We start from the raw sequence: 22,385 nt of genomic DNA, 5'->3' as shown, positions 1-22,385 counted from the left end.
AATATAATATTTAAAATAAAGAACAAGTAAATTTAAATCAACAAACTGACCAGGATTTCAATGGGAACTATGCTCCTCTCACTGACCACCAATGAAACAGGTGCCCCTTCTGGAAGTGCGGTGGGGGCCGGATAAATGGCCTCAGGGGGCCGCATGTGGCCCGCGGGCCGAAGTTTGGGGACCCCTGCCCTAGCTAGTAGTAGCTAGAGCTCTGAACTAACTAGGCGTCCTCACTTGTTCTGGCTCAGGATCCCCTCCAGTTCAAATTCTGTGTATCTTCATGTTATTCCCTTTGGGTATCATGACCTTCAACACAAAACCCTTAAGTGGCATCGTTTGTCCCACAAGGAGAAATTTGTTTTGTTGTCAACATCTTTCTGTTGGGGAGAATTGTTTACTTCAACTACTGACTAGTTTAGGAACGATCGTGTTTACTGAATCAAACTGTGTACAATATTTGGTCATATACATGTATGTATCTTTGTATGCATGTGTATTTACATACATGCATATATCTATACATATGTATATAGAAACGGTATTATGTGGTGGTTAGAAACATGAGTGTTCTTCTTGTTGAGTCAACACCATACTTGCATTCTGAATCTTCTACTTAATGCAGTACGACTTTGGGCAAGTTTATTACCTCTCTGTGCCCCATTTCCTCTCCTAAAAAAATAGAATATTAACAGTACCTACTTGCTATGGACTGAATTGTGCCTCCACAAATTCATATCTTAAGGCCCTGACCTACAATGTAATGGTATTTGGAGATAAGACACTAGTCAGAGCCCTGCAGTTGTAACCTCATTTAACCTTAATTATCTCCTTATCTGTCTTATCTCCAAATACCAATACAAGAAGAGACATCAGAGAGCTCTCCTTCTCCCTCTCGCTTTCCCTCTCTCTCTCTCCCTCCCTTCCTTTTCTCCCTCCCTCCCTCCTTCCCTCTCTCTCTCTGCCATGTGAAGACACACCAAGAAGGCAGCTGTGTGAGCAAAAAGAGCTCCCGTCACAAACCAAACTGGCCAGCACCTTGACCTTGGAGCCGTCAGCTCCAGAGCTATCAGCAGCACATTTCTGTTGTTTAAGAACAACAGTCTCTGACATTCTCATAGGATTGTTGAAGGGATTCAATAAGCTAAGAGGTTTAGAGCAGTACCCGACTCAGAGTAAGTATATATTTGCTAACATCATTGTTATTATACTACCTGGGCTCACTTGTAAGAATGTGCATAACAAAAGGAAAAGTAGAAATGGTAAAAAATCAAGAACTAGAAAAATGTTTGATTGAAAAAGCAACTCTTAGGGGAAGTTGAAATGTCAATATTTAGGCCATTCAGGGCAGATTTGAATGTTGAACGACCAGGGAACAATGGGCACATTACTTGTCCCCCATCTGCTGCACTGTTCCACACGGAGGATGGCTTTGGGCACAAGCTAGATGTCCTCCAGATCCTTTGATGGCCACCTCTACCCCCTACGACTGAGTCCCCAGCCCAGCCTGTGGGCGCTGCAGTGCCTGGCATTGCCCCGTGTGTCTTGTTTGGCCCTGTGCATAGAGCATCAGCTTGGGAGACCAGGTGGTGGCTGCGTGTGCCACAGAGGCGACAAAGGGGATCAGCCCCGCCACTCAGAAACTTGTGAGCGAATGTCACACGAAGCCCACTGACTCTTCTGGTGAATGCAAAACACGTTGAGAGCTGAAAGGGCACTCTTCTGGCTGCCAAAGAGCGGGTAACAAAAGAAGCAAGGCCCACATGTGTTTGTGATAGGGAGGGCTTCACCACGCGGCGAGGGATCTGCATTTCAGGGAGGTGATTTAGAAATGTTGGCGGCGCTCCTGCCCCGCAATGCTCAGCGGAGGACGGAGGACGGGGGTGGCGGGTGGGGCCCAGGGCAGAAAGAAAGAGGGAGACGAGCTGGGGGGGGGGGTAACAAAGGCATTCTCTGTGAGGCTTGAACTGCGGACACTGTCCAAATGTCAAGCGTCTGATAATGAAAACAACGGACCTTAGCCACGGACTTGCTTTTCAGCATGAGACACACAACACAGAAGTGTGTGTATGTGTCTGCCAAAAAAGAAACCTCGCTCCCTGCCAAACCCCACAGCTCTTAATTTAAGAATCAAAACCAAAGTAGACTTGTCCTTGGATGGTTGCTTAAAATGTCCACTTAAAGGGACACCAGCTGTCCCGGGGAGCAACAGGGTGCTTGAGAGAGGGAACCAGTGTCCCCTTGTATTCCTGTCACCAATGCCCGGGGGAGCCAAGCCTCCTTCGGAGACCAGGCGGAGGGTGGGTGTTGTTTGTGGCCCCTTGCCGGACCCAGCCTAGGGGTAGCAAGCCTCTGCCAGCTGTACCGTTCTAAGAATCAGTCACGGTCTTCTTCTGTCATCTGGGTCAGCGGCCTTTTCTGAGCTCAGATTGTTCATTTGTAAAATGTCAGGTTTGGACTGAGTTATCTCTGAGATGGCTTTTGAGAAATAACTGTAATAGCTACTTTTCATTAATGCCCAGAGGGGCTTGGTTAGCAAGAAATATAGACTAGTATATGTTTATAGGTATAGATATATATGCACACCTGCCATATGTGCATATGTGTGTGTGTGTGTGTGTGTGTGTGTGTGTGTGTATATATATATATATATAAACACACCTCTACCGATATTGCCTCTGATGTGTGTATGCATACATGTCCGATGTGTATGTATAGGATGTAAGTGTATGTGTCTATATATGTATATGCATATGTGTGTAGATAGATATATTGACTTACTAGTGTTACAGTGGTAATCAGAGGTCTGATCCTCTTTCTCCGTGGCTGGTGACAACCATGGCCGTCATTGTCAAGGCCACCTTGCTGCTGCTTCTTTTGGGGTCTTTCTCTGTTTTTCTCCGAGTGTCAGAGTTGCTGTCACGATCTCTTTCAATGTTGTCATGGCATTTGAGATGCCATTGAAGTTGGTCTGAAGGTTGTGGGTTATTGTTAAGCTGAAATGCCATTGAACATTCTGTCCTTACATCACTGGCTTGTCATTTCAAACCCAAGGAAGTTTGGACTCCACACTTAGAAATACAGAATTGTAATAGGAGTACTAACAACACTGATGATCTTTCTAAAGATCATTTTTCTAAAAGGCATGGACCTCAGAAGATGCTGTGAGGTCCTGGCGGTGCCACGAAGTGAGGCGGCCTCTGGCACATCCAGTCCACGTGGACTAATTCGTCCCCTGCAGGAAAGGGGGACGTATAGGAGGGAGAGGGTGGAGAAGGGAGGGAGGGCAGACAGACAGCGTCACTCCAACTTCCGAACTGTGGAGAGAAAACGAACCAAGTGCTCTGAGCGGAAGGGACGGTCAGCTGAGGATTTGAGCGTTCCCCCGGATTATCCACAGCGGGAACGCCAGGGAGCTGGCCACCTGCTCTTCTTGGACTTCCTGCTGACAATTCATTCTTTATCTTTATTTTTTTTAAAGAATTTTAAACAGATTTAGGAGCATTATGAACTATTTCTGAAGGAAATAACAGCTCCAGGAAGGTCTTCAGCAAGTCCTTGCTCCCCTTAACAAACTTGGAGTCAGCAAAGAGCGATCAGTGTGGCTGGTGGAGTGGGAACGAGCATTTCAGGCCACGTGAAGGGGAGTGACTGTTAGATTTAAGACAGTGATTACCAAATGCAGCTAATTCCCTGGGAAAATGTTTTGGCTTTGGTACAGACACTGTTCGACAGAATTTCGTCTCTCCGCCAGCCCTGTTCCCTGCCCCAAAGAAGGGACTCCTGATTCACGGGTTCTTCGTCTCCATCTTCTAGACCCGGGCAAGCTTCTTCTGTCCATTTATGGGAATCAGACTGTGGCCAGACAAGCAGAACTTAGCAATCAAACCACACCCCGTAAAACCTGCTGGACCTCGTGGCAGCCACAGGTTGGGTTCTCCAGAAACGGGCGTGGAGGCCCAGTCTGGGATACAAGGCGCTTCATAGGGATCGAGGCCTGTGAAAGGAAGGGGTGGGGAGCAGCCTGGGCACGAGGCAGGGTGGGAGTCCCCGCGGTGAGACAGGCCTGACAAAGCTCGGCCAGCCTTGCAGGGAGCTCCGCAGAGGGCATTTTCCATCAGTGACCCACATCAGGTCAGAGTGACCAAGCCTTTCCCTCCCCAGCTCACTTTTCTATCCCCCCTCCCACTCAGTCACCAAATGCGGACTGTCCCAGAAGGCATCACACTGCTCTCTGCAGCGAGGCAGCCCCCGGACGAGCTGATAGCTGATCAGGAGCTAGGGGTTCGCCTAGGACCACATGGGATATTGGTCTTCCTCTGTTTGCATTATGTAAGCTCTTGCCTAAGCTCTCAGTGTAATTATGTCTTCCATATGCATTAGGAAGACGACTCCAGCCTTGCTTTTCAACTCCTGTCGAGATTCCGAGATAGGCACAATAGATCTTTCAAGAAAAAGAGGACAGCACTGTCAGGAAATTCCCCCCCCCCCCCAGTTTATTATGAAATAAACCACACCAAAATCCAAAATGTAGTGGCACACACACAACAGCAGGCTCAGCTGGGTGGCTGTTCCGGTTCAGAGGACACAGGCTGAGGTCCCACATGCAGGTGCGTTCAGCTGAGAGTTTAGCCGAAGCTGGGACATTCGAGGTGGTCTCCGGCCCGCCAGGGCTCTCTCCGGGTGGCCCCTAACCATGCTGTGGCCTGGCCTGGCCTTCATAGCATGCAGCTGGTCCCCAAATTGAGAAGTTATCGATGCCCGTCTTTTCAAGACCAGGGTTCTGAAGTCCTGGGATGTTATTTCCATTGCATTCTCTGGGTCAGAGCAAATCACAGGGAAAGGCCATATTCATTTTAACGAGAAGAACGGCAGAGCACTTGAGACCATTATTAATCTACTACATTTCCTAAATCCTTGTCTCAGCCCTTACAAATATAGATTCCCAGGAGATATTCTGACTTTGTTGGGCTGGGCCCAGTACCTGAGCATCAGTATTTAGTGTTGGGGGGGAATTCTAAATAATCTGTGTTGGGGAAACCTAAACCGTGATGTGTTTGTCCCGCTATTGGTACTAAAATGGCCTTCTTCTTGCAGGAAACCTGCATGGCTTGTGTTTGGACAGACTTCCATTCTGGTGCCCAAATCTGGTGTTTTCTAAATCCTGACCCATTTAACTTACTTCCAGGCCAATCAGAAACCTGAGAACATCGTTTTACTCTTAACAAACCAGCCATTGAGCTGAAGCATCACATTTAGCAAAGTGCCTCCTCGTCCACAGTGTCTACTGGTGTGGCTGTGGTTCTCTGAAATCTTCAGCCAAAACCTGACGCTAAGTTTTAGACCTCAGCCCCTGCCATGCATTGTAGGTTTACAAGTGGCCTCTGTTCTCTCAAAATACTGATAGACCAGAGGCAATTTAGACTCAGAGAAAAACTCTTTTATTTATTCAAAGCATTAGCTTCCTTTTCCCAGCTGAGTTTTTGCCTTGTGCTGAAATGATGTGGTACTTGTGTGCAAAGTCTGTAGGTAGTTGTGTCTTTGTTACTTTCCAACAAGAAACAATTAGATCAAGCAGTGTCTACAGTAAACGCCATCCAGAGGGGTTCTGAGCAAAGGCGAAGTCTGCCAGTCACTGTGATCTTGTTTCTGGATATTGATTCCTTATTATTTACTTCTGGATATTAATTGTTGATCAGATGCTGTAATGAATGGATACAGTTAATTTCATGTCAAAGTAAAAATGAACATGCATTAGTTTAGACGGAAGCTGTATCGGGCATAAACTTAGCACTGCCATGAGGTGATCTAATCATCCAGTTATTTAAGAAGAGTTCTTAACCTGGGGTTTGGACCTGGGGTTCGGATTCAAGGGGTCAGTGAACTCAGAAGGAAAATAAAATGGCAGCTTTATTTTTACTAACCTCTAACCAAAACAGCATTTCCTTCCATTATGAATTATAAAATTTAGCATTTCCTGCCATTATGAGCGTAGGCGACAAACCACAGCGGCATTGGCAGTGCCTTTGACTTTGTCACCAATAGAAAGCAGAAATATTTTCTTACCAAATACATACACTGTTCCAAATACCTTGCATCCACGTTGATGGCCATGACCACTTGCTCATATTGAATGTGTTTATATAGAAATACTTTGGCTTTTTACTCTATTTGATACTTTCAATGTAATGCCTTCACATGTGATCTATTTTATTTACATATATTTAAATATATGTAGTATATTTAAGAACATTTCTCTGAGAGGTGTCTCTAGGCTGCACTAGACAACAGTCATAGGGGGCCATGGTACAAGAAAGACCAAGAAAGAACCCATGTGTTAGGCTAATTGAATTGTTAAAAATAATTTATAGATCTTCCCCAACCGAAACTACAGACCACCTTTGGTGACTCCAGATGGAGAAGTTAATGAACTTAGCTATCAAGTAGACTTGAATTTTATTTCTAGTTTATCACCTTGCCAATTCTGACTACTTCTACTCTCACCATATGCCAGCGACAATGTAGCATAGGGATTAAGAGACTGGAGACTATATCAGACCCGGGTTCGATTCCTGGTACACCACTTACTAGTTGTGTGGCTTTGGGCAAGTTACTGACTGAATCTTTCCAAGAGATTCCTCATCTGTGAAGTGAGAGTAATATTCATAGCTCCCTCTCTCATGGAATGATGAATTACTGGGGTCAATGGAAATCATGCTTATACCTTACTTGACACTCTACTTGGCACCTGGTAGGCGTCTAATATGTATTCCTATTGACATGTAGCATTAATATGTTTTCACAGGGCAAGAAGCTCTTCCCCAGTCTAAGAGGATCCTTGATAAATACTGTATTTTAGGGACCCAGATGATGAAATGGGCTGAATAATATGTATCAGAAAGGCCTGGAACCATTGTCATTGTATCCAGTTTTAGCTGCCCAGTAAGAAGGACACTCTGGGTGAGAGGTAGAAGAGGTAGAGAGGGCGGGGAGGTGTTCCACATTCTGTTACATGGCAGTCTAATAATAGTATATAAAAGGGGCTGAATTGAGTGATGAGCTGTTTCTAAAGCATTGAGCGCCTTCTCGTTGAGCAGTAATCTGTAATCTGAACCAGCCCTGTTGACAATAAATGAAGCACCCAGCCTCTCTGTGGTTGTTTTTCTATTTGTACTTCATTTCTAACATATGGAAACAGGGAAGAAGAATATGGGAGTTTAGATTTAGAGAGTAAAAAAAAAAAATCCAGGAAAAAAACCCCACCCAAAACTCAACTATTTGGCAACTTGCTCTTCTGCCGTCCAGCATGGAGATGTGGGTGTTTGTTTTTGTTCCTAATATTTACTTTTTACGCAGCAACCGGAGTCCCAAGGTTTGGATTTGAGCACCAGCTCTGTCTTCTCAGAGCTGCTTTGCATAAGGGAGGACATGCCCTCCTTCATTTCCGCTTACTTGCTTCTCTGTAGCCTCCTCACCTATTGTATTTAGACATATATAGCCCATCTCATCATCTCTCTTTTGGACAGAATAAAAAAACAAACAAAAAAGCAGCAGAGAACACGTGGAATTTCTTAAAGATTTAGTTTTGTGAGTTTTGCAGCATGAATAGATGGTTTTTCTTTTCTTTTTCTAAATTAAAAATTGAATAATATCCCAAAAATATGTACAATATTTGCATAAGATAAAATAAACAATGCTAAATGAACTATACTTACCAGCTAGTTTAAGAAATGCCACAGTACCATGAGTCTGCCTTCTGCAATCCCATCCGCTTCCCTCATCGTCCTAGATTTTTTTTTATCATACTCCTCTTTTTAAAAATTAAGAGTTTTACTACATATCTACATCCCCATAAACAATATTTTACTTATCATGTTTAATTTTAGAGAAAGGGATTAGTCTGTATATATTGTGCAAGAACATCCTCTGGCTATTCAGTGCTTTGTGACATTTGTCCATGTTGGCATATTCAGTTGTGCTCCATCCTTTTTCATCACTGCATAGTATTCCATCATGTGATCGTATTATCTATCTGTTCCATTGCTGCTGGTTGTTAGGGCTGTTTTCAGTTTTTCATTACTACAAACATTGCTGCTCTGAATATTCTTATGCATGTCTCCTTGTGCCTGTGTGTAAGAGTTTCTCTAAGAATAATGCCTAGAGGTGGAACTGATGAGTTCACAGGTTTTGAGCCTCTTCAGTTTAATTAGATAATGCCAAACTGTTTTCCAAATCGATGTATTCTTGCCAGTAATGTATACGAATTCTGGTTATACCACTGTACCACCCACTCTGGGACTTGTCTCTCGTCAGTTTTCCTCTGAGTGTGTTATGTTGAAGGAACGTTGCCCACGTGGAACATTCATGGTTTGCCTTCTTTTTCTCTTGCTGTCCTTCCCATCTTCTTCTCTGGCTAAGCTACCATCAGATTGAAAGACTAGTGTCCACGCATAGTGACAGGGTGTGACAGGGTGGAGTGAACATGTCAAGTCCAAGTGTTGGTGCTGTTTTGGTTGTGTTGTTACATTTTCTTTCAGGATGTCATGTGATAAGGTTGGCTCCCAGACTATCCAGCTCAAAAAATAAAATCGGCAACGTATTCATTCCTTCAACACCTTTTTACATCAGCTCACTCACGGTGGCTCAGTAGAAGAAGCAACTAAATCAACTAGACAGATTTCAACTTATGTCGAGGCTGTGCGGGCAAGTTCTAGACCATTCGGGAGAAGAACCTGAGTCGTCTTCCAACACAGCGCAGTCCCCGCACTTCCATTACTTTCCACTGAAACAAAAAGGAAATTATTTAGCGATCGCTTTGCCGTGAGTCTTACCCAGAAAATTCATAAAAAATTAAATGTCATTGGCAAATATTACTCAGCCATTTCCTTAGCCAGCATTGCTTACATCTGCTTTATAATATCCTTTTCACTACCATGACTTTATTTATTTCCTAGCGCTCGATACAGAAACCACAAAGAATTACTTACAAAGAACAAACACTGATTTTATACAAACCAATAAAAAAATAAGTACAGCATTTTAGAGACACTGAAAAAAAAATGGTGGCTACCCCACATAATAAATGCTACAGTAAAAGAGTTTTTCCCTACGGTGTTTTAAGAGAAGGCACAAGTTTTAAAAGCTGCTACTCAGGAGCACTCTAAATATGTTTTCAGTTGTTGTTATTTAAGTTGTTTTTGTTTGTTTGTTTGTTGCCTTTTATAAGAGCCTCCTTCGCTGGTCTTCACTAGTCCCCCCCCCCCCCCAATCCAATCTACCCTCCTCTCATGCTTTTACCAAAATGCAAGTCTGGTCGTGTTCTTCCCTTGTTTGAAGCCTCTCACTGACCCTCTGCTCCCTGCAGAAAAAATCCCAAACTCTTCTAGAACAGTGAAGACGTTTCATCTGGCCTCAGCTTCTTTCCCCACTGTGAACTCTCGCTCTCCCCTTTTCCCAATTAGAAAACAAAACACCTTATCATTTCCCAAACACACCTGCCGTTTTGTGAGCCAGTGGTTTCCATGGGATGCCCTCCCAATTCCTCGTAAGGCCCTTTCTATTCCTCCGACTGCAGACTGCCTGACTGCCTGCTGGGGAAACCTCCATTTGCTTTTCAAAGCTGAGCTCCAGCATCACCTGTAGGAAGCCCTCCTCCCGGAGTCCGTCCTTCTCTCCATTGCTCTGTGTACCTTTCCTGATGTGTGTACCTCAGTGGGGTCCCTCCTTCTCTCCGTCTCCCTGTGTACCTTTCCTGATGTGTGTACCTCAGTGGGGATCCCTCCTTCTCTCCGTCTCCCTGTGTACCTTTCCTGATGTGTGTACCTCACCAGGGTCCCTCCTTCTCTCCGTCTCCCTGTGTACCTTTCCCGATGCATGCACCGCACTGGGGTCCCTCCTTCTCTCCATCTCTCTGTGTACCTTTCACGATGTGTGTACCTCACCAGGGTCCCTCCTTCTCTCCATCTCTCTGTGTACCTTTCACGATGTGTGTACCTCACCAGGGTCCCTCCTTCTCTCCATCTCTCTGTGTACCTTTCACGATGTGTGTACCTCACCAGGGTCCCTCCTTCTCTCCATCTCTCTGTGTACCTTTCATGATGTGTGTACCTCACCAGGGTCCCTCCTTCTCTCCATCTCTCTGTGTACCTTTCACGATGTGTGTACCTCACCAGGGTCCCTCCTTCTCTCCGTCTCTCTGTGTACCTTTCCCGATGCATGTACCACCCTGGGGTCCCTCCTTCTCTCCGTCTTTCTGTGTACCTTTCCCAATGCGTGTACCACCCTGGGGTCCCTCCTTCTCTCCATCTCTCTGTGTACCTTTCCTGATGTGTGTACCTCAGTGGGGTCCCTCCTTCTCTCCGTCTCCCTGTGTACCTTTCCTGATGTGTGTACCTCAGTGGGGTCCCTCCTTCTCTCCGTCTCCCTGTGTACCTTTCCTGATGTGTGTACCTCAGTGGGGTCCCTCCTTCTCTCCATCGCTCTGTGTACCTTTCCCAATGCGTGTACCACACCTGGGTCCCTCCTTCTCTCCGTCTCTCTGTGTACCTTTCCCGATGCATGTACCACACTGGGGCTTCTTTGAACTCTTCGGTTGCCCTCCTCCCCTGTTTCACACTGAGCTGCATGGGGGCAGGAATAACACATGGTCCTCTGTGTAGCAAACCCCTTAGCACAGCTCTGGCGCTCAGTAAATGTCAGCAAATTAAAATTAAAATTAAACTGGCTCGTGCCTCCTGCCTACACCCTTCTCTCTTGTGTGTGCCTCTGTGTGTGTGTGTGTGTGTATGTGTGTGCATGCACTTTATTACCACAGTTCTCAAGGAATGCTACTGTCACCTGCCGATTCTACACACCACAGTGTCTTCTAGGAAATAGACGAGGCATGCGGAGATAATGAAAAGTTCAGAACAATTCCCTGCAAACTAAAGGATGCATTGTTTATGTCAGCTCAAGACTATTTCCTTTCTGTGTCACATGAGAGGAATGGGAAAATATTTCTGGGAAGGCAATTTATGGAAGGTGTTGTAAAAGTTTCATTATCTCAGGGGTGGACTAGAGTATCCTCTCCTTTTTCAAAATTGAATTCTTGGTATTTGGATCATTTTCCTTCTCTTAAAAAAAGGACACAGCTTGCTTCCTGAAAACAAAGGAAATAATAAACAATAGCAACTCCCACATTTACTCTGATTATTTGCCAAAAGTCCTCCTCGTTCATGTGGTCCTTTTTCATTATAGAAGACTTATTAGCATAAGAAGAAAGCTTCTAAATTAAGCTACCCAAATATGAACTTAGCTAATACTCAGGGAGCTAATTTATTGTATTATTTAAAATATAAATTGGATAGCAGATCTATTTACTGTTGTGTAACAGCTAGGCAATAATGCCTAATTTTCTCTTAGCCGTTGAATGGTTTTTAATAATCTATTGAAATTTAACAGAGAACCATTTCATATGGGAAGTCAATAAATACTAAGAAGTTTAACATTTAAAGTATTATCCACATATGGAAGATGGGCTTTAAAATTAATACCATTTGAGGTACAAAGAGGGGATTGGGCTTGCTTTTTAAACAGCAACTTCTTTGTTGTTTAATTGGAAGTATAACCAGATTCACATTATTGCATGTGGGAATGTTAAACCAAGCCAAGGAGTTAACAAGATGGAATGTGGAGTGGGGAAGAGACATGGCAGTGAGATGAAACAAATAATGTTAAGATTGTCACCCTGTCACCATTGGCCCTGTTTTTGCTTTGGTAGTAAAAACTATGTGCTTTGTGTTCAACAAATGGCATCATGAAAAAGTTCTATATCCCTAAATTTCTGGAACCTGGGGACATTTGCCAATCTGGGGTCCCCTTAGGCTGTGGCTTCAGGAACATTGTTAAATCTAGAGATCTCGTCTGGTCAGTTGTCCCAAATAGACCAGCTCTGGAGTGTCTCAGGGCTCTGACACCAGCAGAAAGTTCCCGTGAATGTAGAGTTGTGGTCTAGAAATGACGATTGCCAATTATATTAGAACGAAGTGGGGACACAGGATTGGATGGACCCAGGTTCCAAGACCTTCACGTCTTTCTGCAGATATTTGAAACCTGGCCCCTCTGACTTAGTGAGCCAAGGGTTCAGAGAAGTTCTAGACCCTATAACTTACCCCTTTGGATGGATGTTTCTTTGATTTCTTCTGAGAAAGAATATCCAAATGCTTCATCTTCCCCCAAGAGAGCCAAAATGTCAGAGAACCAGTGGTCTGAAGGTGAACGGGGTCGGGAGGGCGGGTGAACGGGGCTGAGGGACGCTGACCTCTAGTGTTTGTCAGTTTCCATGGGGGGACGACTTCCACCTGGGCTGAGTTGTAGTGCTCCACACGACATCACTTGCCTGTGGCGCGGGGCAGACATGCACACAAGTGTCAGAGCCCCAGCCCAGCCTGCGGAAGCCGTCCTGCGTTGCTGTTTGCAGGAAACAAAATATTAGCGGGTTGGCTGGCTCTTGTTTCCATGTTACCCAGCAGACAAGTGGATAAGTCAGGACCGAAGTCCTCACAACACTCCTGGTTGAAAAGTATTTGCCACTGTAACCTCGGCCCTCCCCCGCCCCACTCATCCCGTCCTCCAAAAGAAAACTTCAAATATAGATCAAAAAGCTAGATATGGAGTCAGAGTAATTAATTGAACTTTATTGTGCTTCCTATCCTCTTCTGGATGTCAAATATAAAACGACACGGAGGAAGTGAAGTTGCGATGACTTTTTAATGGCATCAAGTCCTTTTGTTGTAAAGTGGCTTCTTAAGAGGGAGACAGGACAGAGCAGCTTTCTCTCATTCTGCTAAGACAAGTAAGGTCTTGCTTGCTTGACATTTCCGTGTGGGGAGAAAAGGGTGTTTGGCCTGGCATGTGGTGAAAGAGGGTGCAGGGAAAGAACGGGGTGGATCGTGGTGTGGGCAGGCGCAAGGGGTAAAACTCACTCTCGGCAGTTCAGTCAAGCAAGCATAGTGACAGCGGTGGGAGCTCCTCGTCAAGCTGCTTTCTTACTTTTAATTGGGACCTTTCTCGTGGGAAGGAAGGACTCATCACATGAAAATAAAAGAAGCCTGGGAAAGAAACAGTCCCCCTCCTGAAGAATATATGATAATCGTTTCTTTCTGGGAAAAGTGTGGTAATGAATTTTATATTTATAAACATTGTAACTTATGTGCTTCTTCCACTCTAAAAGGGAAAAATATTCTTTATACTATTCCTTTGATAGTATGATGACCATTGCTTGGGTGCTCAGTATTTACCTGTAGGGCACATGGTTCAAGCTTAATACGTATCTGTGGACTGAATGCCGTGTAACATTTTATATGAGTTATCTTTTTGAATCCTCACAAAATGTTAAATATTCGGAGTGACCAATCATCCTGGATTACCTTGTGTTTTTGTTTGTTTGTTTGTTTTTTTCAGTTTTTAGCACTGAAATTTCTATGTTCCCAGAAGCCCCTCAGTCCTAGGTAAATTGGGACAACCGGTCACCCAGATTTTAACTCCATTCTGCAGATGAGAACATGGAGGCAGTAAGTCACTGTGTCGAAGTCACAGAGCTGGGCTTAAACCCAGACTGCTGAATCCCGGGTTCCTGCTGTTCGGCACCAGGCCGAGTCCCACTTTCTACGGAGTGGGTGAGTTAGACACCTGCCATTGTGTCCTAGCCAGCAGTGGAAACCCTGTATTACAATATCGCTGCAACTGATTAAAGTAAGATGATGCCTCTAGGAAGCGCTTTGTACCAAAGTATGCACTGACTGCTCTAAGAACGGATACCACTTCAATGGCTACAGGTAGGCCAGTGGCTCCATGACTCTTCCTGGTCAGTAGCCGTTTGCTACAGTGCCAGCATGCAGCTGTAAATCTCCAGTCATGGCCACAGCAACTGAGAACTTTGATTTTTGCTTTTTTGTTTTTTTTTTTGGAAAGTGACTCGCCCCATTCTGTGTTAAGAGATGCTGCTAACAAGCGTTGGCTTGTTTTTTTTATGCTTCTTCCCAGTACCTTTTCTTTTTAGTTTATTATCTAGTTGAATGTATATTTACTTTATTTCTACATATGGGTAGTTTCTGAAAGCTCAAAGGTAAGATTTTATAAATGTGGAATGGAATGAGAATAATAAAAGAATGTAGCGTCAACCCGAAACAATAACAAACGAGATTCCCTTGTGCCTTTGTCTTTCTGTCGTGGCAAACGAGGACTCGAACCCATCCTTCCGCCTGCCTCCCCCACGTGCCTCTCTGCTCCTTTCTCGGTTAATAACACCGCTCCTTGCAAAGTGCCCGTGTCAGAAGCCTGAAATGGGGAAGATGTGTGTGTTTTAGGGGGGTGCTTTCACTTAGGCTTAACATCTAATTAATCACTCATTTCACTGCTTCCACCCCAACATCCCTCTTCTCCTCCCCCTTCTCCTGATCTGCTCTGTGATCCTACACCATCTCTCACCTGAACAGCTCGTCTCCTAATTTGCCCCGGGACCATATTCCCTTTCAAATCAGTGACTCGGCACATTTTAAGTCATCTTTCAATAACGCAGAGGAGAGCATATCATTCCCCTGACCGTGTCTAACCCTTGAGGATGGATTTGGAGTAGGTGAACCCCTAGAGACAGAAAGCAGATTAGCGACTGCCGGAGACTGGCAGGGAGAGGAGAGTGGGGAGTGACGGCTAACGGGTGCAGGATTTCCTGAGATGATGGAGACGTTGTGTAACTAGATAGTGGTGGTGGCCGCACAGCGTTGCGTGTGCTAAATGCTATTGGATTGGTCACTGTGAAACAGAGTGGTCATTTTATGTTCTGTCGTGTGTATTTTAATAGACACACACACACACACACACACACACCCTTTAGGCTGAGGTCCACGCATCTCAGTAGCATGTCATATGGGCTTACTTGTTCACGGCCCTCTGCTTCCCCCATCCCTTCATAAATAGAAATGTTTGCAGGTTAAGGCACGGGCTTGAACCGTGTGTTCCACGCTTATGTCTGTGTATGCAGTTCCCTCTGTCTGCCATGCTTCTCTCCCCTCACCCACACTCCATGATCTGACCAGTGATTGGCTCCTCCAACACCCCCATGCGACCCCCCCAACACACGCACATCCACCTGCCCATTGTGAATTTCCCGCTGTATTCTGTTTTCTAAAAAGGCACAGGTGGGGAACCTTTACTGCCAGGTCCATGCTTCTAAAAGCTCCAGGGACAATTGTACAACACAAAGTGACCTGACGCTTTCACGTGTTTTATGTAGCCCTTTCAAAATCCACGACACATCTGTGACCTCCCTGGGACATTGGGAACACACGAATCTAGGGGTTCTGGCTCTAGTGTAGAAATAGCCCAAATATACAGTTTCTGGTCATGAGGCCGTTTTTATCCGGGGAGCCCTGCGATGAATCCTGTCACATTTAAATTTGTAATCACAGCCCTGTCACCTTGCGTGGCGCTCCTCTGGAGGCGGTGGCGTGGCGTGATCTGCGTCCTTGATTTGCGCGTGGTGAGCATGCGGCTGTAACAACAGAGGGGTTTACTTTTCAGCACTCATCAGCTTATTTTTTGAGGTTGAAGTCGGCAAAATGCTGCATGCGAATCTGCTGGGGAACACACTCAGAGAATTTGTGGCAAGTGACAGAGACTTTGTTCTGAAATGATCTTTCCTTTCCGATGTCACTGATTCCATTTCTGACGGCATGTGGTCATTACCTATGGCAGCTCGGCGTTTGACCAGGGCTCACACAGGTCACTGAGAGTAAGAATTGTAACACCCAACCATGTCATCTCTTCTAGACCACATGATTATCACAGACAAAGAAGGCGTGCGTGTGCATGTGCGTGTGTGTGTGTGAATACCAAGAAAGCATATGACCAGGAAGAAATACGGTTAAGGTGGAGTCATGAGTAAGTGTGAAACAGATTTCTATTTGTATCCTCCCTCCAAGTAAACAGAGAATTGCCTGATTGGTCACAGAATAGAAAAACGGTTCTTCTAAACAGTAGCTGTCAAAGAGTAATCTTTGGACCAGCAGAGTGAACATCCCCTTCGACCTGTTGGAAAATGCAGTCTTAGACCTTGTCTCAGATCTTCAGAATGGGACCGTCTATGGGGGCTAGGGCCCAGCAGTCTATTTTAACAAGCCCAGGTAGTTTTATGCATGTTCAAGTTTTAAACAAGTTCTTTAAACCAAGGTTTTGGATGCTGATGTGAGAACACAACATTCAAGAGTAAGGGATACAAGCATTTCGAGGCTGGATTTTGAATTAGGATGATTGTTAGAAGAATAATGACAATGGCTAACATTTCTTGATATCCTCCCAGGCCAGATATTGTGCTAAGTGTTCCGGGAACATTATTCTATTCATCTCTCACACAATTCACAACTATTCCCAGTGGTAATACTTCTTTCCCTATCGGAAGTTAAGGAAACTGAGGCTTAGAGCGGGGAAGTTACTTGCCCAAGGTCACACAGCTGGCAGTGCCTGTAGTCACACTCCTGCTCTGATCCCCCCCCCCCAGCCCAGGCCATGATACATGAGGCTAGCCCCCCAAGGGCTGCAGTGCTGGTCCTGGAGACAGGGATGACCTTAGTTCTTGGGTATTCAGTTTATGGCTGTTCTGGACCATTGCTGCCAAACTCATTTCCAGTCGAAGCAGCTGGGTTTTGTCACAAACATGACTTCGTTAAGTGTCCTCAGCTGAGCTGAAGTTGCATAAAAATCACTCGTCAGATTCATGCCAAGCCCAGAGATTTGGATGGGAATTTACAAGAAGGGGATGCTAGCCTGGGAGTGTGGGGGCAGCAGCCGCTTTCCCTCAGATCCATTGCAGGAGCTCTCGCTGCACATCTGTTTACTTTCAGTCCACGGCAAAAAGCAGGACACGGGTTTCCAGATGTAAGCCCAAACACAAATGGTGGATGGGCTCCCCTGTCGTCGTGACAGGGCACAGGTGACCTTCGATGGAGTATAGCATAAGGCAGATGTTTCCAATTGTTGAGGAGGAGTAAGTGCAATCTCGCATCTGCCCTGGTGGTCTACATCCTGTCCCTACCTCAGAGGGCTGCTGAGAGGGGGGGTGGAATGTTCTGTGACCAAGCTGTAAAGTTCCGTTCAAGAGTAAGTAATTATTGTCCAAGTACGATGATTTGATTAAAAACATGGGTGCTTGTCTCAGAAGCCAGGGTTCTAGCTCACGTAACAATTTTGTGACTTGGACAAGCCATCTTACTAGCTCCTACACGGCACATTGACGCTGATGGGAGTGTGCTCTCTGAGTTTGTGCACAACTTGAGTAGCTGTGCCGCAGAGGAAAAGCCATCTAATCACGTTGACCCCACTTACCTCACAGTGAGGTCGGATGGACGATGGTGGGTCTTGGGAGGGTAATATAATAAATACACTATGTAATGCATTTGTCTTTTATGTTTCTTCTGTCTCAGTTCCCTTCAGGCTGAAGCAGGTAAAATGAACCAAGCCCCTTATGAAGGGCCTTGTCAAAGTGATTTTTTTTTTTGTATTTTTTCTGAAGCTGGAAACGGGGAGAGACAGTCAGACAGACTCCCGCATGCGCCCGACCGGGATCCACCTGGCACGCCCACCAGGCACGACGCTCTGCCCACCAGGGGGCGATGCTCTGCCCCTCCGGGGTGTCGCTCTGTTGTGACCAGAGCCACTCCAGCACCTGGGGCAGAGGCCAAGGAGCCATCCCCAGCGTCCGGGCCATCTTTGCTCCAATGGAGCTTCGCTGCGGGAGGGGAAGAGAGAGACAGAGAGGAAGGAGAGGGGAAGGGGTGGAGAGGCAGATGGGCGCTTCTCCTGTGTGCCCTGGCCGGGAATCGAACCTGGGACTTCTGCATGCCAGGCTGACGCTCTACCACTGAGCCAACTGGCCAGGGCCGTCAAAGTGATTTTTAATTGCTGGTTGTGACTCGGCAGCTAGAAGTTACTGAATGGGATCCTCGTACTGCATGCGTTTACTCACCTCGTCCACTGGTAACCTCCGTCCGTTCTCTCACGGGCCGTGTGGATCCCTCCGGCATGTGGCCTCCCAGGGCTCAGCGTCAGTTCTTTGTCTTTTGGGATTGAATCAGGAAGGCCTCCTTGGTCCCCTACTTGAGACCTTAGCTGAAACTGGAGGCTTTCTGAGTGTAGACTGGTTCCCTTTTGGTCAGGAGGGAGCCTGGCACAAGGGTGGACCCTTGTAGGTCCATGTGTGAGTCTGAACTCACCTCTACTTGATGTTTTAAGAGTGTTGTATAAATCATGAGAGGGGACCAGTTGTCCATTATTATTCAAACTTGGTGAGTCTACGCTTAAGGCTAGTGCGCATCATGGTGCGTTAATTTTGTATATCATCTGAGAGGAAGTGTGCGGATAGCTCTATTTGACTTTGAAATGTGTCAAAAATATAAGACAGATTAATACATAAATAGTGGGATCCATATGGGAGAAAATGAATCAAGTGGGTGTTAATGAATGAGAGAGTCTAAATGGCGCGTACATTAAAATCTTTCAAATTTTCTGTATGTTTGAAATTTTTTCCTAATCAAGTGTTGGGGAAAAGAATGTTCTAACTCTATGCTGGTCAGAGAAGGGGACTTTTAGAATTTCAGGTGGCAAGGATATTTTTGCTTGTTTGTTGTTATTTTAGTGTTTTGATAATCACAATATCCCTTTTTATCAATGGTAAAGGCTACTGGTGAAGGCACAGGTGGGTGTGAGGACCAAGGGACCAGCTAATTGAAGAGCAGCAATGGGGTCAATTCTTCCTCCCAGTTGCAGGCAGAGCTGACCTGGGTAGGTCTCCCCACCTCCCACCTTAGGGGCTTAACCAGGTAAGAATCACAGCACAGTGTTAGCTCCTTCCGAGAGGAAGAAGACAAGAGGAATTTTCCAGTTTTATACAAGTTGATGATGAACCAAACTTTGTTAAAATTAAAGAACTACACAACTTCATAAAAACTTTCCCACCTTAAAGTACGTATTATTAAAGCTCCAGAAGCAAGACATTGGCCTATCCAAAGGCATGGATTGATAGAATGTGTTCTGTATTCATGTGAGCTTTCAGAATAATCTGGATTAAAACTTTCTGTGTATTTAGAATATTCATTTCTCAATATGTCAATTTTTTTGTTGTTGTTGTTTTTCTTCTTTAAGGTCATTGTTCGAGGTGGAGGACACATTTTACCCTACGACCAGCCTCTGAGGTCTTTCGACATGATAAATCGGTTCATTTATGACAAAGGATGGGATCCTTACTGACGGGGAAGCTACTTTTCTCAAAGAGAACGTCAGGGGTTTGGATCTTTGAAAAAGAAAATATTCAAAATGAAAAATGCCATATAAATAAGAAAACTATCTTTTTTGATCGGCAAAATATTTCTCATCAATAAAAAATTACCCTTGAAATTACAAGTGAGGTCCTGTTTTTTGGGGGAGAGATAATTCATTACAAAATTAACTTTAAGAAGATGCCGTGCATGAGTGAGAGTTACGTCTTTTAACTTAAAAGGTGGAAAGAATGGATTCTGAGATGGCCGAATCAGATGGATTTGGTTTAATGGGATGTTGGGAATTTTAAATTTCTTCTAAGGGTATGTGCAATAAATGAATAGAGTTGTAACAGTGTCTTATTCTATAGATAATAGAATTTTGTTAGATCATACATATGCAGGTGTTTGGTAAATATTATTGAATAAGACTAGCTGAATTATCACCCAAAGGAATGGGTGAAGTTATAAGAATGGTGGGGAGAGGCTGGAATATAGAAAACCTTAACATGAAGGGTAGGTAGCTTGGAGTCCTTTGAAACAGAAATCTCAGATATAAAAGTAACGATGTACCAGTTGACCATAAGCAGAGGACCGTAGAGAACAGACTGAGTCTTTGCCTTGTCTTTCTTTCTTTTAAATTGGTTGGTTGAAGTGTACACCCTTATCAAACAGCATCAGGCCACATTAGTTATGAGCCATGTTTAATTTGGGTTGTAAATTCTGTACTTCTTTTAGCCAAATAAACAATGTCCTGATTTTGTATAATTGTTGAAATAGAAAAAAGATATATATATATACAAATTGAGCTAATCTGGCATCAAAATATATACATTTGTAAATATGCATACATTAGTAATTTTCCAACTAAAATATTGCATCGTGGCCCATCTTTCCTATTTGCACATCATATGCTCGTATCTTTGAAATTCTACAGCGAGCTTGGCTGTTTTCACATCATTACCCTCTCAATATTCTCAATCTATGAATTGGCTCTCTAGAGAACTAAATTTAAAAAGTCAAAGCTTGCTCTTGCTCTGAATATTTTTTTGAGTTATTTTAATATCGTATTTTATGCCTGATTTCATTCTGGTTTTGATCTTTTCTTTTTCTATATGCATATTTTTCATCAGATCCATATACTACAAGTCCTCAAATCAAATATTCTGATCAAAAGCAGACTTTAATTATTGCAGAGAAAACACCGGAGTTGGGGGGGGAGGGGAATGTTGGCGTGCAAAAACTTTCACATGGAGCCTCATCTGCAGGTGAAAACAGGTGCATGTGGTCCATAAATATTGAGTAGAAAGGGCACCGGCCGTGGCTGGGAGACCTGGGGTTTAGCCCCACGTGTGTCACACATGCGTTGGACGCTTTTGGATAAGTCGCTTTGCTGTACTAGCCCCCCAAAATCTCAAAGAAGGTAGCTAGCAGAGGAGATTTCTAGGGTTCACATGGCCGTGGATTAGTACCTATTTCACAAGGATATCATGAGCTGATATAGTCAATCTTCATTATTCGTGGATTCCCAGATATGTGTTCACCTACTTGCTGAAAACTTACTTGCAATTCCCAAATTAATACTTGATGTCATATACATGCACATACTCATACGCATACATATACATGTACATATACATATACATATACATATACACATACATATACATATACACATACACATACATATACAAATATAAATAAAATCTGGCCCCACAAGCTCAGAGAAAGAACTGCCCTTTGGGTTGTGTGGACTGTAAGGCCAGTGGCTACTGCCATTTTGACCATGTAGGTTCACATTGGATTCAGGCAGACGGAAAAGAAACAGTGGAGCCAAAAACTGGTGTTCCATTCCTTTATTAAAGTCTCGCACCGGCCGACGAGCAAACAGGCAGGGAAAACACTTCCTTCTCACTCAGGGCTCCCAAAGCCACTGACACATTCTCCAGTTCCACAACCAGGAGAATCTTCTCCGGTTCCTGCTAGAATCAAAGGCCCCACCAGTCTCAGCGGAGCCCACAAAGGCCCTCAGCCCTGGTTCCCCACCTGCTCTCCTTCTCTCACCTGCAAAACTGGCTTCTTCCTCAGGACTCTGCATTCTCTCTGCTCTCCCTGCAAAACTGGCTGGGCTCACAAAGACCTCCCAAGCAGGAAGGTAATCCGCAACTTGCAGTCAACTGCCCTGTTCTGAGGGCAAGCACACACGTGGCTGCCCAGCACCATTTTTTAACAATAAAAATGAGCAAACAAAAAATACAAATTTTACAAACTCATTTGCCCAACATGGACACAGAGCCCTGATGATCGGCCCTGATTGGCTAAATCTGGTTGGCAGCATTCCCTAAGGAGAGTGTTTGGGTTCCCCGGGCAGCTGGACAATGGAGAGGTGAGGATGCCAGAAATCTGAGAACAGGAGGGGTTAGAGCAGGTGAGAGAGGGAGAGGCTGGCCATATGTCAGCTGAGACCAGAGAAATCTAGGATTCTGTGGAATCTGGAGTTAGGAGGAATATCAGCGCTGGTCTCCCTGCCCTCACTATGCAGAAAGCAGGGCAGGGGGAAGCTTGCTGAATGCCATTGCTGAGACGGGGGCCAGTGAGTTGATTTGACTTTGGGGTTGCAATTGCGAAGACGCAGAAAAGCGCTTCTATTGCAATGAGCTGTCTGCTGGGAGGCCCACGAAGAAGGACTAGAAGCTGCAGCCTTGATCTCAGAGAGGTTGTTCTCACACAGTGAAACTGACCTTCCTTCCAGCCTCGTTTCAGGTGTCGAAACTCAATTCTGTGAAAGCAGGCGTAACGTTAACAGCTATCCTTTTAAGGTTTCTGAAATGCACCCGATGTCCGCCAAACATCACCAGGTAGATCGATGGTTTTCTCACTTCACAGATGAGGTCGTGGAACTTCACAGATACAAGGAGACTTGTTCCGGTTTCTACAGCCAATGGCAGAGCAAATTCCTATTCAAACCCAGGTGTTTCTCCTGATACCCCTCTCTCTTCCCACAGAGAAGAAGCACGCTGCCTCCTGATCCTTAAGCTCGTGCTCACCCGATGACGTCAACGAGTCAGTATCAGTGACCCCCCGTCATTAAAAGTGCGCTTC

At 44.9% G+C, this 22,385-nt stretch overlaps 1 protein-coding gene across 2 annotated transcripts in view; it reads left to right on the top strand.

The window, feature by feature from the left end:
• The window catches only part of CPVL (carboxypeptidase vitellogenic like), a 120,705-nt gene extending 101,262 nt beyond the window's left edge, over positions 1–19,443 (top strand). For both annotated transcript variants that reach the window (XM_066238743.1, XM_066238744.1), the window contains exon 13: positions 19,171–19,443. In XM_066238743.1, the coding sequence (XP_066094840.1) occupies positions 19,171–19,275 (105 nt within the window). In that variant the 3' untranslated portion in view covers positions 19,276–19,443. The remainder of the gene's footprint in view (positions 1–19,170) is intronic.
• The last annotated feature ends 2,942 nt before the right edge of the window (positions 19,444–22,385 follow it).

Source organism: Saccopteryx bilineata, chromosome 7, assembly GCF_036850765.1.
Source record: "Saccopteryx bilineata isolate mSacBil1 chromosome 7, mSacBil1_pri_phased_curated, whole genome shotgun sequence".
Classification (NCBI taxonomy): domain Eukaryota; kingdom Metazoa; phylum Chordata; class Mammalia; order Chiroptera; family Emballonuridae; genus Saccopteryx; species Saccopteryx bilineata.
The sequence above is the reverse complement of the archived record's forward strand: the minus strand, read 5'-3'. Positions and strand labels throughout refer to the sequence as shown.